This window comes from Orussus abietinus, unplaced genomic scaffold (genome assembly GCF_000612105.2).
Source record: "Orussus abietinus isolate OABI.00-Male unplaced genomic scaffold, Oabi_2.0 scaffold68, whole genome shotgun sequence".
In the NCBI taxonomy this organism is placed as follows: Eukaryota; Metazoa; Arthropoda; class Insecta; order Hymenoptera; family Orussidae; genus Orussus; species Orussus abietinus.
The window spans coordinates 289,233-304,335 of NW_019394236.1; the positions used below are offsets into that span (position 1 = coordinate 289,233).

At 42.4% G+C, this 15,103-nt stretch overlaps 4 protein-coding genes across 4 annotated transcripts; 1 reads left to right on the plus strand and 3 right to left on the minus strand.

The window, feature by feature from the left end:
* Nucleotides 1–553: 553 nt before the first annotated feature.
* On the minus strand, nucleotides 554–4,232 carry LOC105695539 (septin-2). Its single transcript, XM_023435025.1, has 9 exons — nucleotides 4,197–4,232; nucleotides 3,996–4,079; nucleotides 2,843–3,023; nucleotides 2,673–2,765; nucleotides 2,430–2,595; nucleotides 2,201–2,351; nucleotides 1,867–2,032; nucleotides 1,548–1,704; nucleotides 554–1,339 (listed from the first exon to the last, which is right to left on the minus strand). Exons 1-9 carry the CDS (start codon nucleotides 4,230–4,232, stop codon nucleotides 1,066–1,068), a joined length of 1,308 nt encoding a protein of 435 aa, XP_023290793.1. The 3' UTR covers nucleotides 554–1,065.
* A 432-nt stretch (nucleotides 4,233–4,664) lies between these two features.
* Nucleotides 4,665–7,931, minus strand: LOC105695541 (cytoplasmic phosphatidylinositol transfer protein 1). The gene is made up of 8 exons (XM_012417162.2): nucleotides 7,496–7,931; nucleotides 7,140–7,288; nucleotides 6,960–7,048; nucleotides 6,841–6,848; nucleotides 6,702–6,773; nucleotides 6,515–6,613; nucleotides 6,276–6,431; nucleotides 4,665–6,193 (listed from the first exon to the last, which is right to left on the minus strand). The coding sequence occupies exons 1-8, from the start codon at nucleotides 7,544–7,546 to the stop codon at nucleotides 5,963–5,965; spliced, it is 855 nt and encodes a 284-aa protein (XP_012272585.1). The 5' UTR covers nucleotides 7,547–7,931; the 3' UTR covers nucleotides 4,665–5,962.
* A 155-nt stretch (nucleotides 7,932–8,086) lies between these two features.
* LOC105695543 (derlin-2) lies at nucleotides 8,087–10,326 on the plus strand. Its single transcript, XM_012417165.2, has 6 exons — nucleotides 8,087–8,346; nucleotides 8,462–8,527; nucleotides 8,612–8,779; nucleotides 8,846–8,968; nucleotides 9,072–9,235; nucleotides 9,353–10,326. The coding sequence occupies exons 1-6, from the start codon at nucleotides 8,254–8,256 to the stop codon at nucleotides 9,453–9,455; spliced, it is 717 nt and encodes a 238-aa protein (XP_012272588.1). The 5' UTR covers nucleotides 8,087–8,253; the 3' UTR covers nucleotides 9,456–10,326.
* Nucleotides 10,327–11,808: 1,482 nt separating this feature from the next.
* Nucleotides 11,809–15,014, minus strand: LOC105695540 (protein phosphatase PTC7 homolog). Its single transcript, XM_012417161.2, has 5 exons — nucleotides 14,565–15,014; nucleotides 12,818–12,997; nucleotides 12,544–12,742; nucleotides 12,135–12,391; nucleotides 11,809–12,006 (listed from the first exon to the last, which is right to left on the minus strand). Exons 1-5 carry the CDS (start codon nucleotides 14,788–14,790, stop codon nucleotides 11,957–11,959), a joined length of 912 nt encoding a protein of 303 aa, XP_012272584.1. The 5' UTR covers nucleotides 14,791–15,014; the 3' UTR covers nucleotides 11,809–11,956.
* Between the last annotated feature and the right edge of the window lie 89 nt (nucleotides 15,015–15,103).

The window sequence follows — 15,103 nt, forward strand, 5'->3', positions numbered from 1 at the left end:
TGATCACATGAAAATATCCAATGTAACAAATCAATAGTTTAACGTAATACTTACATAGCGAGACTAACTCTAGAAGTGCGCCCTGGGATCCAGAGTTCCATTGACAGTGAACTGTCCGTTGACTCTTGAATCGTTAATAAAAAATACTGCCAAATCCGTAGACAGGTTCTTTGAGCGAGTAACAACTTAACTCGTTTTACTATTGGCAAAGAATATCTCCATTATTGGAACCGCTTAAGAAACGTTCGTACTTAATATGTAAAGAATTTATTTGCGTATGTTAACGTCTCTTCCCGCATAATTATGTGCGTATTCGTTCTTGTCGGTGAAAAACCACTATCTGTGCGTTATCTCCATCGTGCGGCCTGCCAGACAACATTCTGCATAATATAAAGACTATAAATTGTGTAAGAATTGTACTAATACTTTGTTCCGATTTATCGTGAGTACTCGCGAGTCCTCCTCCGCTTTTGTCGCTCGTGTAACTAGGTATCAAATCCATAATACTGGTAATATCGCATACATCGGGTATAAACATTTAGTGATTCCCTATTCCTTTGTCACCGCCCAGGCTAGAAAATGCTAAAAACTCGCTATGAAAATTTCGATTTACTGTACGTGTTATAAAGGAAATGTTAGAATTCCTGCAACCTGGCGAGCTGTCGCATTTAACAGCTCGTTCGGATTGCAAGAATTTAATTTAAGGCTCCGAAATATCGCGATTAGTCATTTTTAGTCAAACTTCGACTCACCTTCCTCTAATGTAACGTCGGAATTAACCCATCACACCGATTCATTACTTCGACGCTAATGTCGACATTTAATTGTCTAAAATTCGTAATCCACAGCCGACAATCTTGTGCCAAATTAGCGTGGAGATAATGGGCCTACAAATGCAAAGGGTTTCTTTTTCAGTGCACTAACTCTTCCTAGAAACTGTAAGGAACTAATCCACTATGTAAAAAAGACTCCGACGCTTATCTATCGCGCGCATCCCTTATCAGCCCCGAACGAGGTCTCGATTTTCCCTAGACGTCTATGATGCTGTTTCTCTTCTTGTCTGTATCAGTCGAGTCCAAGTCGTTTCCAAGACTTCCAACGCGACCTCTCATCCCACCTCCAGCTTGTCCCGTGGCTTTTAACTTCTCCTGCATCTGTGCGAGGATATCTTGCATCCTTCTTATCTGTAAACAAAGTATTGTATTCCGAAAATGTTACACTTGACCCATGATTCATTTTATGAACGTATCTCTTCACCTCTTCGTCCTTCTGCAAGAGAAGTCTATCCGTGTCCGATATGCTGTTGTCAAAATGCGGCCCAGAGTCTCTTTTTAGTTTACTGGAAAAAGAAATAAGTGCATCCAAATTTAATACACGCTTTTAATTGCGGGAGATTAACAAAAATGTAAACCAAATCGACTGTCAATTACAGTATAATCACGTGCAGGATCGATAGCTTCAATTCCTTCAAAACTCTGCAGCCGGGAGAGAACTTGAGAGATCTATATACCTACCGAAGTACAATAATTATTTACATGCGTAAGTACCTCCGTTCTCGTATCGCCTGCTGCGAGATCTGGGAAATGCATTGAGCGCGGAAATTCTCATAGTGAACATCCTGAGTCACATCCTTCAGGTCCTGCATATGCGTCGATATCAGCATCGTCCTTAGTTTCACGAAATCGCTGTGCTTCGGATTTTCAACTATAATCAATTACGACAACGTTAAAAATAATTGGAAAAAAGGGTACGCACTCATAATGGATAATTTTATCCATCCATTGGCATTCTCTCAAAGGTAAAACATTAAATCCTACTTAAGCATGAAATAAACGGAGTAATAAAACGATGGTAATTTCAGTGTACCTTCGACAACCCCCCAAGGATATTGGCGACCTCGGACTTTCCTTCCTGCGACTTCCAGGACTGTAGAACTACCAATCACCGCAAACGGGATGCAAGCCTTCAGCTCCTTATCCTGCTGCTTGAACTCCTCATCCTCGTCGCTGTCACAGTCCGGAAATTGGTATATCTAAGCCCATACAGAGAAAGGAATAATTTAACGCACGAGCTTCATCCATAACGACGCTACAATCCACGCATTGAAATCTCTCCGCAAGCCCCTGGCATCCTCCTATTAATACAAACTCGCATCGCGGTTGCACTTTGCCAGGCGCTTAATAATCAAAAGAAGACTCACCTGAATTTCATGCTCCTCTATATCGGTCAAAATCCTTTCTTTCAGTTTCTTCACCTCAGAGGTCGTCAGGGTATCGGCTTTGGCGATCACCGGTACCACGTTAACTTTCCGGTGCAGTCGTTTCAACACCTCCAGGTCCAATTGTCGCAACCTGGCCAATGGTTAAGTTAATTAAAAATCACTGAGGCGAATTAATTTCAAGTAAACAGCTATGGAAAAGTCACTCCACCCGTGTCCGTAAGGCGGTATGAAGTAAAGGCAACAATGCACCCTGTTGTCCTGGATATTCTTCCTGTTCAGTCCACTTTCGTCCGTGAAGTACTGTCGAAACTGCTCGTCGATGTAAGCCGAGCAAGCTTTCCATGTGTCCTCGCCGTTCACGGCATCTCCGAAGCCTTGCAATAAGAAAGAAGATGAATAAAGCTCCTTGAATCACTTTTTTCAGGATAACGATGTAACGAGTAAAGCTCACCTGGGGTGTCAACAATGGTCAACCGAAGGCGAACGCCTCGCTCCTCGATGTCCATCGTCTTCTTCTCGATGGACGTCGTCTTCTCCACGCGTTCTGCATTATTAAAGTCATTTCATGACATAAAAGTCGAATGACAACGGTTAATTACATTTCTAGGGTGAAGTACGAACCCAGGGCATCCGGAATCCGCCTGTCCTTGTAGAGGTCCCCGAGGAAGAGGCTGTTTATCAAGGTCGACTTTCCCAGCCCGGACTCACCCAGGACCATCAACGTGAACTCGAATCCTCGCTTCACCGATTTTCTGTGCACTTGTTCCGGAAGCGTGGCGAACCCAATATAGTCCCTGTCTTGCTAAACAATATTTCCTTTCTTTTAGACAACGATACATATTATTATCAGAAGTAGATTTATAATTATAAACAGCAGTCAGCGTCAGAGCACGTCCCATCTCTTGCATTGTCAGATTTTAATGAGCGCGTGCATACACGTGCACGTTTAGAAATAACGAGTCATCCCCTGCACGCTCAACACGTGTCTCATCCCTTGGGATATAAAATGTCTAATTATATTTTAAATTACGGAAATCATAGATTTTAAAGCTAGATATCACGTGGAAGTCAGCTGAAAATCGCGGGCAGAAATCATTGGAAATCGTTGGAAATCACCAAGCACTATCACAATTTTTTAAGCCGGACGTCACTTGTTACCGAATCGCATTGTCTATCATATGAAATGAAAGACAATTCGCTCTGGACAAAGGAAATCGTCTTCACTGATTTATTGAATTTTAACCCTCGATTTTAAACTTCTGGAATTCCTCTTTGAGACACGTGTAGTGCACAGGCTCTCGAAACATCAACACAGAAACATTTAAAAAAAAAACATATTTAATTTACGTTTGGATTTTCCAACGACCGTGCATTAGGGATGCGGACTCCTTTCAAGGATTGTTCAAAAGCTGTGAACAACATTTAATCAATCACTGCGCAGACATCGCGGCGCAATATCTCAGCCTTCGACAGCCATCAATTATTCAATTAAGCAATAATTCAATCCGACATTCCAAATCGCATGTAAAATCAATGTTTAAAGGGACTGTCCCTAATCAGTGTCCATTGACCCAAAAATAAGGCAACTATGCAAGCAATGCACGCGTCCATGCAGTCCTGTGCATAATCTAAGCGAATGGATGTTATCAATCCGTGGAGGGTGGGATTTCTAAACTCGGTTATCGTCGGATTTAATTGTGGAATCGATTGAAAATCGAATTGTAACGGGTGGAGGAAGTGTCGGGACATTCCTAGAAGAGCAAAGAGGACTTACCGCTGGACATGGTAACGGCAACAACAACACTAGCCGGTAAATCCGAACTCGGGGTTCGGCTAGGGTCGCCCTCGAAAACCACCCCTGATCTCAGTGCGCTGGCGCACCCTCGCATCCGCGATCAATAGTTCCCTTTTTCCACAATCTATACAAAGGAAAGGCCTTCCAACAATTTCCGCCACCCTGTACACACATCCGCACCGTATAATTACCTAAAAACGTGAGACGATTAGTCATTACCTCTAATTATAGTAATTTAAAAGGCCCAAATTAAGCGCCAACACTTCCCAGGGAGTGGGTCGAGTCAGCGATAATTAATCCGAATTGCACTTAATGTCTTCAATTACCCTCGAATTACGCGTAATTAGCGATAACTTAGAGCGATAATCAACGAGTACGATGATTTTATTTCTTAATAAGACTTAAGGCAACTCGGTGTCGGTGAACGCGTTCAGAGATATGCAACGCGTAATGTTGCACGATCGGCTCGAGGAACGGAATGGTAAACGTCATCTCCTGAGATGTACTTAGACTGGTCTTACGTGTACTCGAGGCCGCCCACACGAATCTCCTGATAAATTTATCCGACAGCCAGTTGCACCGAGGCGCCTAAATCGTCGTACACATCGATACCGAATTATCAAGGGAGCCCTTTGAACAAGTTTTCACTACGTGGTAATCCATTTAATTATCAAAACGCTTGACAAATGTGTATCGAGTAGATATTATTAACAAGTTTCGAATTGGTGACGCTGTAGTCAATTATATACCTCGACAGTTTGGATTCCGCTCGCTGGTAAGATCGGTATTGCGAATTTAATCCTATCACTGGTACGTGCCGACAGCAGTAAATTTACCTAAGCACTGTTAAAAACAATGTATCGGGCTATGAACAAAGGTAATAGTATAATCCGTATAATTCGTCGTATCTGTACAATCCGCCGTATAATTCACTACGTTTCTCAGGAATTGAGATTCCATTTAGCGAGTCGTAAAGAAGTGTTCGGTCGCTGCACTAGGTCGCAATGTACTGTCAATAAGCGCGAATAGACTATCGGAACAGAGATATGCTATCTTAACCGTCCGACTGGGGATGGGTGCTGTCATTTTCCCGTTTTGGCTCAATCACAGTGATATAGATTGTTCGATTGGTGTCCCGCACGAAATGGGAGGCGCTTTATCTACCTACTCCAAAAATTTGTCTCTCTCGACTGACACATCGACACTTACAAGTGACGCCATATTTCGTTTTAACAGAATAAATCATACATTTAACGGAGTAACATTGCTTCGATAATAATCTCACTCTAGTCCCACTAATACGACTCGTAAACATTAAGTATAATAAATTATGCACTTTTGGCTTGACGTAACATAAAACCCATAGACATAGCAAACATAAAACGGTACTCTGGCAAGTTCGTCTATCTGAGATCGCATCAACATATTACAGACGCTTGAACCCAGATAGAATAATTTTTATTCCACGAAACTTGAATTAATGTTCAGATAATGTGAAAAATAGATAATACTTTGTACGTATCTTTCAATATATTTACACGAGTAACCTGCACTGCATGGTAGGATAATATCTAATCAGATTCAGCGATTTTTTACGTGATAAAGAAGCACGTGCTAAACCAGTGTAACGTTAAATAATTCTGCCTCTGTACGATCTTTCTTTTAATAGACAAGTACAAAACAATGAGGCGACAATAGTATTGCTCTTTAAGTGAAGCTAGACATGTGAGAATTAAAAAATCACACCGTTCCATGGAACGAGGAATTGGTGACAAATCATGGAGCATCGTTCGATTAAATTGATGTCTCTTTCGATCACGTTGCATTACCTGCACTAACATGTTTCAATTCTTCCTTCCTTATGAGTGACATACAAAGTAAGCGTGATTGCAGTTACGGTATTTATGATCATCTCACGATTGTGGCTACGACCAGGAAAACCATGGTCAATTTGAAGCTTGCGATGGCGACATCGAAACTGGCGACGATGGCACGGACGTCTTCGGCGAAGGAACATCTTGATTAGTATTATCCTGTACTCTCTGTTGAATCTTTTCATTTGTTTTTGCATGCATCTTTAGCTCGTACTGACGTACATCTTCCAAAGTCATACCGTACCACTCATCGATCCATGCAAATGCTTGTCGATGCCCCAACAACAAAATGTCCCGTATACACTGTAAACGATATTACAATGTGATAAATCAAAACATCTCATCGAATCCAGAGAACTATAAGAGAAATGAACATTTTAATCACCCTGTGAATGTAATCCTCCACCCGTGTTTGCATTCCCCATACTTCAAATGAGGCATGAACTAATTTATAGGAACACATAATTGGTTGCACAGTATCTCTCCAACCTTCGACAAGTGGTCCACGTCCAGTTACTTTTGATTGAAAGAATTTGGGATCCTATAAAATCATAAATATTAATACTTATTAAATTATATGAATTATAGAAAGATAGGAATGGAATACGATCAATGAGTACACACCTCTTCCTCCTTGTAGTGTTTTGCAGATATTTCATCGTATGCAATATCAATAAAATCGACTTCTCGTTGTGCAAGCTCAACTGGGCTGAGACCTAAGCACTGCATAAATATTTGATTAGCATTGATCGTCCACAAAGGTGTCTACAAAGGTATACATTCTGTAACTACTAAAACCTTTAACACGTACGTTCTCCATGTTGCCATTGTTGTTCTCATACCGAGTTTTAATCGATATTTGAAATTTTGGAATAAAGGAACACTGAAAACCAAAAACAATTACAAATCAAACTTTTCCTTTTTCAATGAATTGTAAAATAACAACTTACTGTGTATTCTGCAAAGTCCAAGGATGAACATGAAACAAGAAATTTATTTTATCACTTAGAAGAATTTTAATTGAAAACTGATAACAGACATAATTTATTTATAATATATATTTATATACCTGTCATGGTAAGAGGATAATAATTCCATGCCTTTTCGGTGACATAAAATATCCTCGGAATAAAGGATTGAATCCAATAAGGAAGTTTACTATAACACAAGATGCGAGTTGTATCATGAATATAAATATACGTTATTGAAAATTTTTCGGATTTACATGTACAAAATTTCTGATAATTACTTAGAAAGGTGAATCCTCTTTTCCGTAAACTGTCCCTTTCCATGTTCAGGATCCTCGCATTCCACATTTTCTACCACTTCGATGCCCTTCTCACAGTCCGACTGTTCATCGCTATGCCGCGCGATCATGTACAGCTGCCCGATGCGATACTGTGCCAAATTAAACCCAGACGTTACATCTACCACCAAGCAGTATGATGCACCCAAACAATGACATAATTACTAATTAATCGAATCAAAGGAAACGGATTCACAACTTTCTGAATTATACATCACACAGATGAAGAACAAATTCATTGCGTCTAATGTTAACTTCCAAGGTCCATAATCTAAATAATTAATTGGATGACAACAAACCTCTTCTGTTGTGAGGGGCATACAAATTCGATACTCTTTTACTTGAACCATTTTCTCGGCGAATAAATCCAGGTCAATTTCCCGAGCGAGTTCTTACGACTCCTCGAGGAGATATAAATCCCTCGTAATACCCTAAGGTGCCGCTAATAAATCTTTCCAACTTGTAACAATTACGTTATTTTTGTTAATCGCCGAACCGACAGGCGACAAACGAGACGCGAGACGCACGTGAAGTTGCCATTAGCGTCTGCTACAGATCGATAATCAGGGATACCAAGCCGGTGCGTTGTTCGAGACAGAACAATTTTCGAAACCTTCTCACGACCTGAACTTGCCGAAGAATGGCAGGTTTTTCGTTCTGACAAGTGTTAAGAGCGAAACCGCTGTCGTTCCTGGAATGGTTTGCAAGTATCGTTCAAGTTACAAGGTTAACCAATCAGTGCAAATAGCGCGCGACATGAGCTCTGTGATTGGTCGGATCTAACGGAAAGTGTCGAATTCGACCAATCACGACGCTGCGTATCGCCACGAGTGAACACGATCGACGCAATTCGGTAAATGGAAGTCATTCCTGTATGTGGCGATATTGACGACTTTCATACGTTACACGGAATGGAGATGAAAAATTTTTTGTGATGTGGACAATGATGGTACCGAGATAACGTACGGCTATGAACGACATGTAACTAAAGAAGCTCGAGTAGAAGTGGGTGACACATCTGTCGGATGGTACACGTTGCAAAGCCGAAAGCGATCTAATGGCTTATCAGACGCTCTTGCAGGAGTTCCTGCAAACCCCTGTTGTGACACGGGCTTACACGACTGCCTGTGTCATCACGACTCTCGCCGTGGTCAGTACAATATTTACATTTTGCCCGACATTTATTTCCTCCTTTTATCAAACCTCCATGATTTTAAATCACCTCTGCTACGAGGCATGTTTTTCATGCAAGGTTATCGTTTCAGCAATTGGACCTGGTCTCCCCCTTTCAGCTCTATTTCAATCCAATTTTAATAGTTAAACAATATCAGGTAATTCCTAAATATTTTCACATTTCTATCATGACATGTTCATGCAAAAATTATTGGATTAAAATCTGATGCAATGGATTTCAGCTATGGCGATTGATAACGACGTTCCTATTCTTTGGGACGGTAGGATTCAATTTCTTCTTCAATATGATATTCACCTATCGATATTGCCGGATGCTGGAAGAGGGATCGTTTCGAGGGAGAACAGCTGACTTTGTCATGATGTTCATTTTCGGAGCAGTGTGCATGACTGTATCCTTTCGCCCATTTATCTTTGTAAAAAAAATGTCTAAATTAATTTCCTAAACCTTTCCGTAGAGTTTCGCATTTTTTGTTAACTTATTGTTTTTGGGACATGCATTTACCATTATGTTGGTGTACGTCTGGTCAAGACGAAATCCATTCCTCAGGATGAATTTCTTCGGGCTGATTAACTTCCAGGCAAGTTTCACTAAATTCAGTATCGCACTTGAACGTACAATTTTTCATAATGTAACGTTCGTTTATTATACATCTAAGAGTAAATGAAATACAATAATTACAGGCTCCGTATTTGCCCTGGGTACTTCTGGGATTCTCGGTACTACTAGGCAATGCTATATGGGTAGACTTAATTGGTATGGCTGTGGGACACATGTATTATTTTGCCGAAGACGTCTTTCCCCAGCAAAGAGGAGGCTTTCGAATATTAAGAACTCCACAAATACTGTAAGTAATCGGACCCAGAGTTTTACTATTGACCTATAATTTGCATAACGGATAAACATCCTAGAATGGAAAGGTAGAAGTCTTTTCTTTTTTAAGGTTATCATGCTTTGATTTCAGTAAAACTCTATTTGACACGCACGCCGAGGATCCGGACTACACACCGTTGCCTGAAGACAGGCCCGGAGGTTTCAACTGGGGGCAGGTTCCCAACGTACAATGACTCTCGTGCAATTCCTACAGCTTCCCAAGTATTTGGTGTTACATCGATGTCAGCAGTCAGAGATTGTTGCGTTCTATTAACTGCTCCCATAGAAGTTTGTCCAGGATATCGATCGAGAGGAACCTGCGAATCCCTCCGAATCACACATGTTCACACTTATGATACATAATTATTTTCTGGCGCTGCGGAAAGGAGTGTTTTAAATACAGAACTTTTGTAATGACCTAAGAGGTCTCCAAGTTTTAAAGGTGCGTGTTAACTGCAGTTATTAACACATACACGCTAAGTGTATACCAAAGTGGGATTATCGGATTAAACATACCTATCGAGGGCGATGATCACTGAGGACAACGACTAAGTGACTGGTGTGCACACTTCACTGTGTTCTTCAAACGTTCTGATTAAGGTTATCGACATTGAAGGAAAAGAAAAAAAAAATGAAAGAAAGTATCTAAATCATGTCTCACCGAAAGAACTCTCCACAGTGAGTCGTAACTGAACTAACTCGTACAACTGTTAGAAAACTGGTGTTTAGTCCTTAAAATAATGTTTCCTCATCGTTAAGTTTATTAACGCGGTACAAGGTGTGTGTCGTTTAATTTCGTTTGCAAAATCGTTTCCTCGCATGTAGCCGTAGAGTGATTAAAAAAAAAAAAAGAATCGCCTCTTCCGGACATAGTGCACTGCTGCTTCGCGTGGTACATTAAACGAAAGGGAAAGATAAATTCCAAAGATTAGCAGCCAAACCATAGGTACCGTTAACATGTACAGCAACTTATGTTACGTCTACATTTGCTATTCATTTTTGTAAATAGAGAATGTACTACGCTCTTAATATACAAGATGTCCCCAGGGGAAGTCAGTTCTGCCACTTGACGCTCTCATTTGTCACATGCAACCAAAGGCTCCAAACCCATCGATCACAGGGACCATCTCTTGAAAACGTTCGCACAATTAACGGTATTGAACGAGTTAGAAGACGAATTTGCTTTAATCAACAAATCGTAACTATCAATAAGAAGCACTCGATTCCTCTCGCGTTACGGTAAGGGACACATCGAATAAAATCAAGAGACGACGTAAAACTGCGCACTATCCTTCAATTGCTATCTAAATATTGCTATTTCCTTTACATAACTAATTCACTATTACTATCGGGTATGTCCTTCCTAGACGACTGAGCGACATTACAAGTACTACAAGACACATCGAGAGTAGTTCGGAGTGACACTGTCTACTGACTCCATTGCACCGATGTCATGTCACTGCGACAGCCACCGAATGCAGCATTAATTAACAACTTCTAGCACGGTAGATTGATGGATGCAACAAATCGAGGATGCACTACCCGTAAGAATCGGTCGTTATCGTGATGAGTCGCAGAATGAACGACATTAACGGGATGAAATGACTGAAAGGCGTCCACCAACGAAGTCGCCTCGCCATTGATTCTTTCGAGTTATATCTAAGGCAGTGCTTACGACGAAACGAAATTCTAGCGAATCTCTGATGCACGGAAGCGCACCGGTGTCCAGCACGTGAGAAGCCACGAAGAGCGACCTCCTGGACGTGGAGAGTAACTATTCGTTAATTGAATTCCGAGTAAAAAGTGCTGGATAAGCACAGCCTACCTACGTAAGTCTAAGTCCTAAAAATCGTCTAATCTACTCGCCGGCCGTCGCGGGACCCTCCACCGACGCGCACAAATTAACGTCGATTAACGCGATATGAAAGCATCTAAGAAGTCAATCGTTTATGAAACTTTCCACCGAACTGGGTTGAAATAAAATTTGAAATTTTACTACGTAGATGTAGTGACCCCGAGGAAGGTCTCAACACCCATAAAATTCCATTTTTAGAAAAGAATTAAAGAAAAAAATTGTTTTCAAAGATGTAATAAAAAATGTTTATAGAGAAATATTTAAAAAATGAGATTTCCCAAGTGTTAGGACCCTCCTTAATGCCTCCACGTCCACGTGGCAAAATATGAAACGATTCGGTACACCCAGTTCGATAAAAGGTTTCATAAACTAGAAATTTCTAGATCGCCACTATCGTATCCCCTTAAGTCGATTAATTGGGCGCCCGGGGAGCCCGGAATCATAGCCGAGTCTCTACGGTGAACAACGTGTAACTCCAGACGAATTGTGTAACAATCATTCGAGTCCTAAGGTGTCAATCGGAGTAGTAACGCGATATGTCACGAAACAAAAATGTACACCCGGGACGTATACCTTTGGCTCGTCAACGAACACGCTCGGACGACGATAAAAAAAACAAGTCCTCATCGTTTGTCTTCTCCACGCGCCGGAGAGAATAACACGACTCCTATCTGGCTCGCCATAACGAACGGTGATTTACAAAACCATTTATTCCGACGTAAATAATAAATGATTATTGTAACGAGATACAGTGAGGGTGGGTGTCACTAGATACACATACGCGATGACATGGACTATAATACAATGATGAGGACTCTATTGTACACGCTCCGTCTTTCTTTATATTGCCACTGTCGCTAAGAGGACCGTTATGTCATCCGGCTTACCACCTGGAAAGAGAAAAAAAAAAGAAGAGGGCATGGAGTGTTCATCGAAGTCTTACAAGAAAAGGTGCATTAAGAGGAGCGTCACGGCAGGAAATCGTGACCGATCGATTCGATTAGGTGCTTCGACTTACCTATAGCGTCTATTCCGTTCTCCCTGGCGCTCTGGGCGAAAGGGGACATGAAGGCTCCATCGAAGGCAAGACTTCGGGCCATCCAAGCTATCGAATTTGCGACGCCCTGTATCTTCGTGGGGTCTCGTTCGCCCTCTATTTTCCGCATTTCGGTGACTAGCAACTGGTCAGGCACGTTGTCGAATACTCCATCGGTCGCCAGGAGGATCACGTCGCCGTCCTCGACGCCGAAACTCGACGTGTCGGCCGACTCTGGGCTATAGTATAGATTAGGTGTCATTCGGAGGTTAGTTTGGCCTTCCGCCTAAATGGCGCGTGTTAAATTGCACCGCATTCCCCCCCCTTCTCAGCTCTCAATGTCAGGGCTAAATTCAAGCTGAACGTGTAACACGAGGAAAATTTCACCAACCTATCGCTGAGAACCAAGTCGGAGTGACCTGGCGGTGGTAAGGACAACTGGAACGGAGTATTGAAATAGTGCTGTTGCTCCGACGAACGGTGGACGACTTCTCCTTTCCTCACAACCACGAATCCACTATCTCCTATGTTAGCCGCGTAAATGCTGCTCGTCTCTTTGTTGAGAACGATAACGCACGCCGTGCTACTACCTGCAGGATAGACGTTTACGTAAAGTTTATCGCAGTTACGACCTGGATGTCAGACAAAGCGCTAATTAAGCTCACCTAGTATCGGTTGCTTATTTTCTAGTAATTCAGAGTAACTACGCGCTAATAGGCCTGCAGGTTCGCTAGGACTGAACCTGCCCATCGAGACTAGCCTTTCACACGTTCTCATCAGAAAACTGGAGAACTCTCCTGGGTCGATGCCGTAGTGTCTCCATCCACCGACTCCGTCAGCGACACCTAAAAGAGCAAATAAATTCTGTAGTACCTTAAGTTAAAAATTGAAATTCAAGAGGAGAGACGGAAAATTAGAGGCATTAGGTAACGCAGGTTGAAACGAACTCCGAGTGAAATATTTTGAAACGTGACTTTTGACGTCACTCTAAAGATAGCAACCGAGATTTGGATTCTGGCAAATTGCCATTATTTACATCTGTTGCGGGCATGTGACATTATGTCACATGTTTCTCGTAGTCATGTGCACCACGCTTACGTGCTGGTTTGGCGAGAGGAAGGCCAATTCATCATATAGTGAATATATTGTTTATATATTATAGATTTACGGAAGTCCAACGACTCATCTAATTCTGAATGGATCGCTCCTCCAATAAAAAAAAACCTTTACCAACTGCTTACAATGAGCCAATGCATCTACAAGTACTATCTATTGCAAAAATGCTTTTCATTGGCCGTTGGACTTTGGCGATATATATTCAGCAACTGCAGATTTCAGATTACAAGCTCGACAGACCTTTCTTGTGTTAGTTCCACATCGAATGAGCTACTCGCAACTGTGTTGAAAGATCTTTAATTGTACTGGCTTTTGATCCATCTTTCAATGGATAAGAATAATTAATAATTGGATAACCTTTGTCTATTACGTGGATCATTTACACCCGATGCAGGCAGTTATCAAAAGATGTCTGCTCGCCAAAACACCTTCAATATCCATGTAATGAGTTTAAAAGTAAAGGCCTAAGTACAAGTGCCTCCACGTTCAAAGGTTAAAGAGCAATCCAAGAGCGATGCTTAATTAATTTACGGTATTAGCTAATAAATTAATCTCGGTATAAACCATTCCTGACTTCACGGTCACTTTACCAATAGATCCCTTATCGCTTACCACCCGCTTTCATAGTCTACTTCCTTGCTTCAAAAGGGGACAAACAAGTGACATAGAAAAACTTTCATTTCAACCGGTACTATTTGAAAAATATTGTTACTAGGTCAACAACCCTCGCCCGATCGTACAACATTACGCAACACATAGTACCATTGCACATGTTGTTATCCAAATACCTTTGAGTCATCGACATCTTACAAACAGCAATTTCCTAAGAAAAACAGCCAATAACTTTCTCCCGGTAAGCGATTACCTATGGCATACAAATCGATCCTGTCGTAATGCAATCAACTCAAAGAAATTAACCTCTCCTAAATAACAAACCCGATGAGCATCGTTAGGGCCAAGGTAAGAGACCGAGCCCTATGGATATTTATAATCTGCAATACAGAAGCAAATCGAATGGTTTCTCCACGGCGCAGCTTTCCCTTCCATCCGAGAAGCTAGAGAGGCGTTTTCGCGGCGAGTTTCCACATAAAAAAGGGGAAAAGAAAGTCCCATAGCTCTCTCGCGTCGCAGCAGCGAAGTCACATGTTCTTAGCACGCGAGCAGCCGCTAACGCACTAGCGAGGCGACGCGACGCGACCGAGAAGAGTTGCATCTCCCTCGTGCAAGCGAACCGTCTCTCTCTCTCGAAGCAGGAAAACTCGATCAAGCGGTAATCGAGTCGTGCCGGCGACTCACCGATCACCTCGACGGCTTTGAATTTGGCAGTAAACCAGGCGTCATCGCCGAACTGGCCCTTGCGCACTCGACCTCGAGCAAAGTCCTTCGGGAATCCGCAGACCGCCGAGACGAAAGAGGCCTCGTGCCGCCGAGTCGCGCTGGGGTCGGCGCAGGCCGAATAATTCGAAATCCCGTTCCAGATCGCCCGAGACAGGAGCCTCCCAGTCCAGTAGATGGATTGCATCGTATGTAGAGACTCTCAGCAGTCCGCCGCGCGCATCTCCGGACCGACTGGACGACTCGGACTGTTGCGGACGACGAGTGGACCGCGGACTCGCGGCCGAGAGACTCAAAACTACAGACAACGCCGACACCCCGGACCGGACATTTCGCGATGACACAGACGACTAGGGGCACGCCGACGGGCCTTCCGGAACTCCTAAATCACGAGACACTCGGAGGCAGAACTTCTTTCCCGTTTCACCGATGTTCCTCGCCGAGCAACTCATTGACCACGACCAAGCCAGCGCCCCCACCGTGCAACCCCAAATAACGGA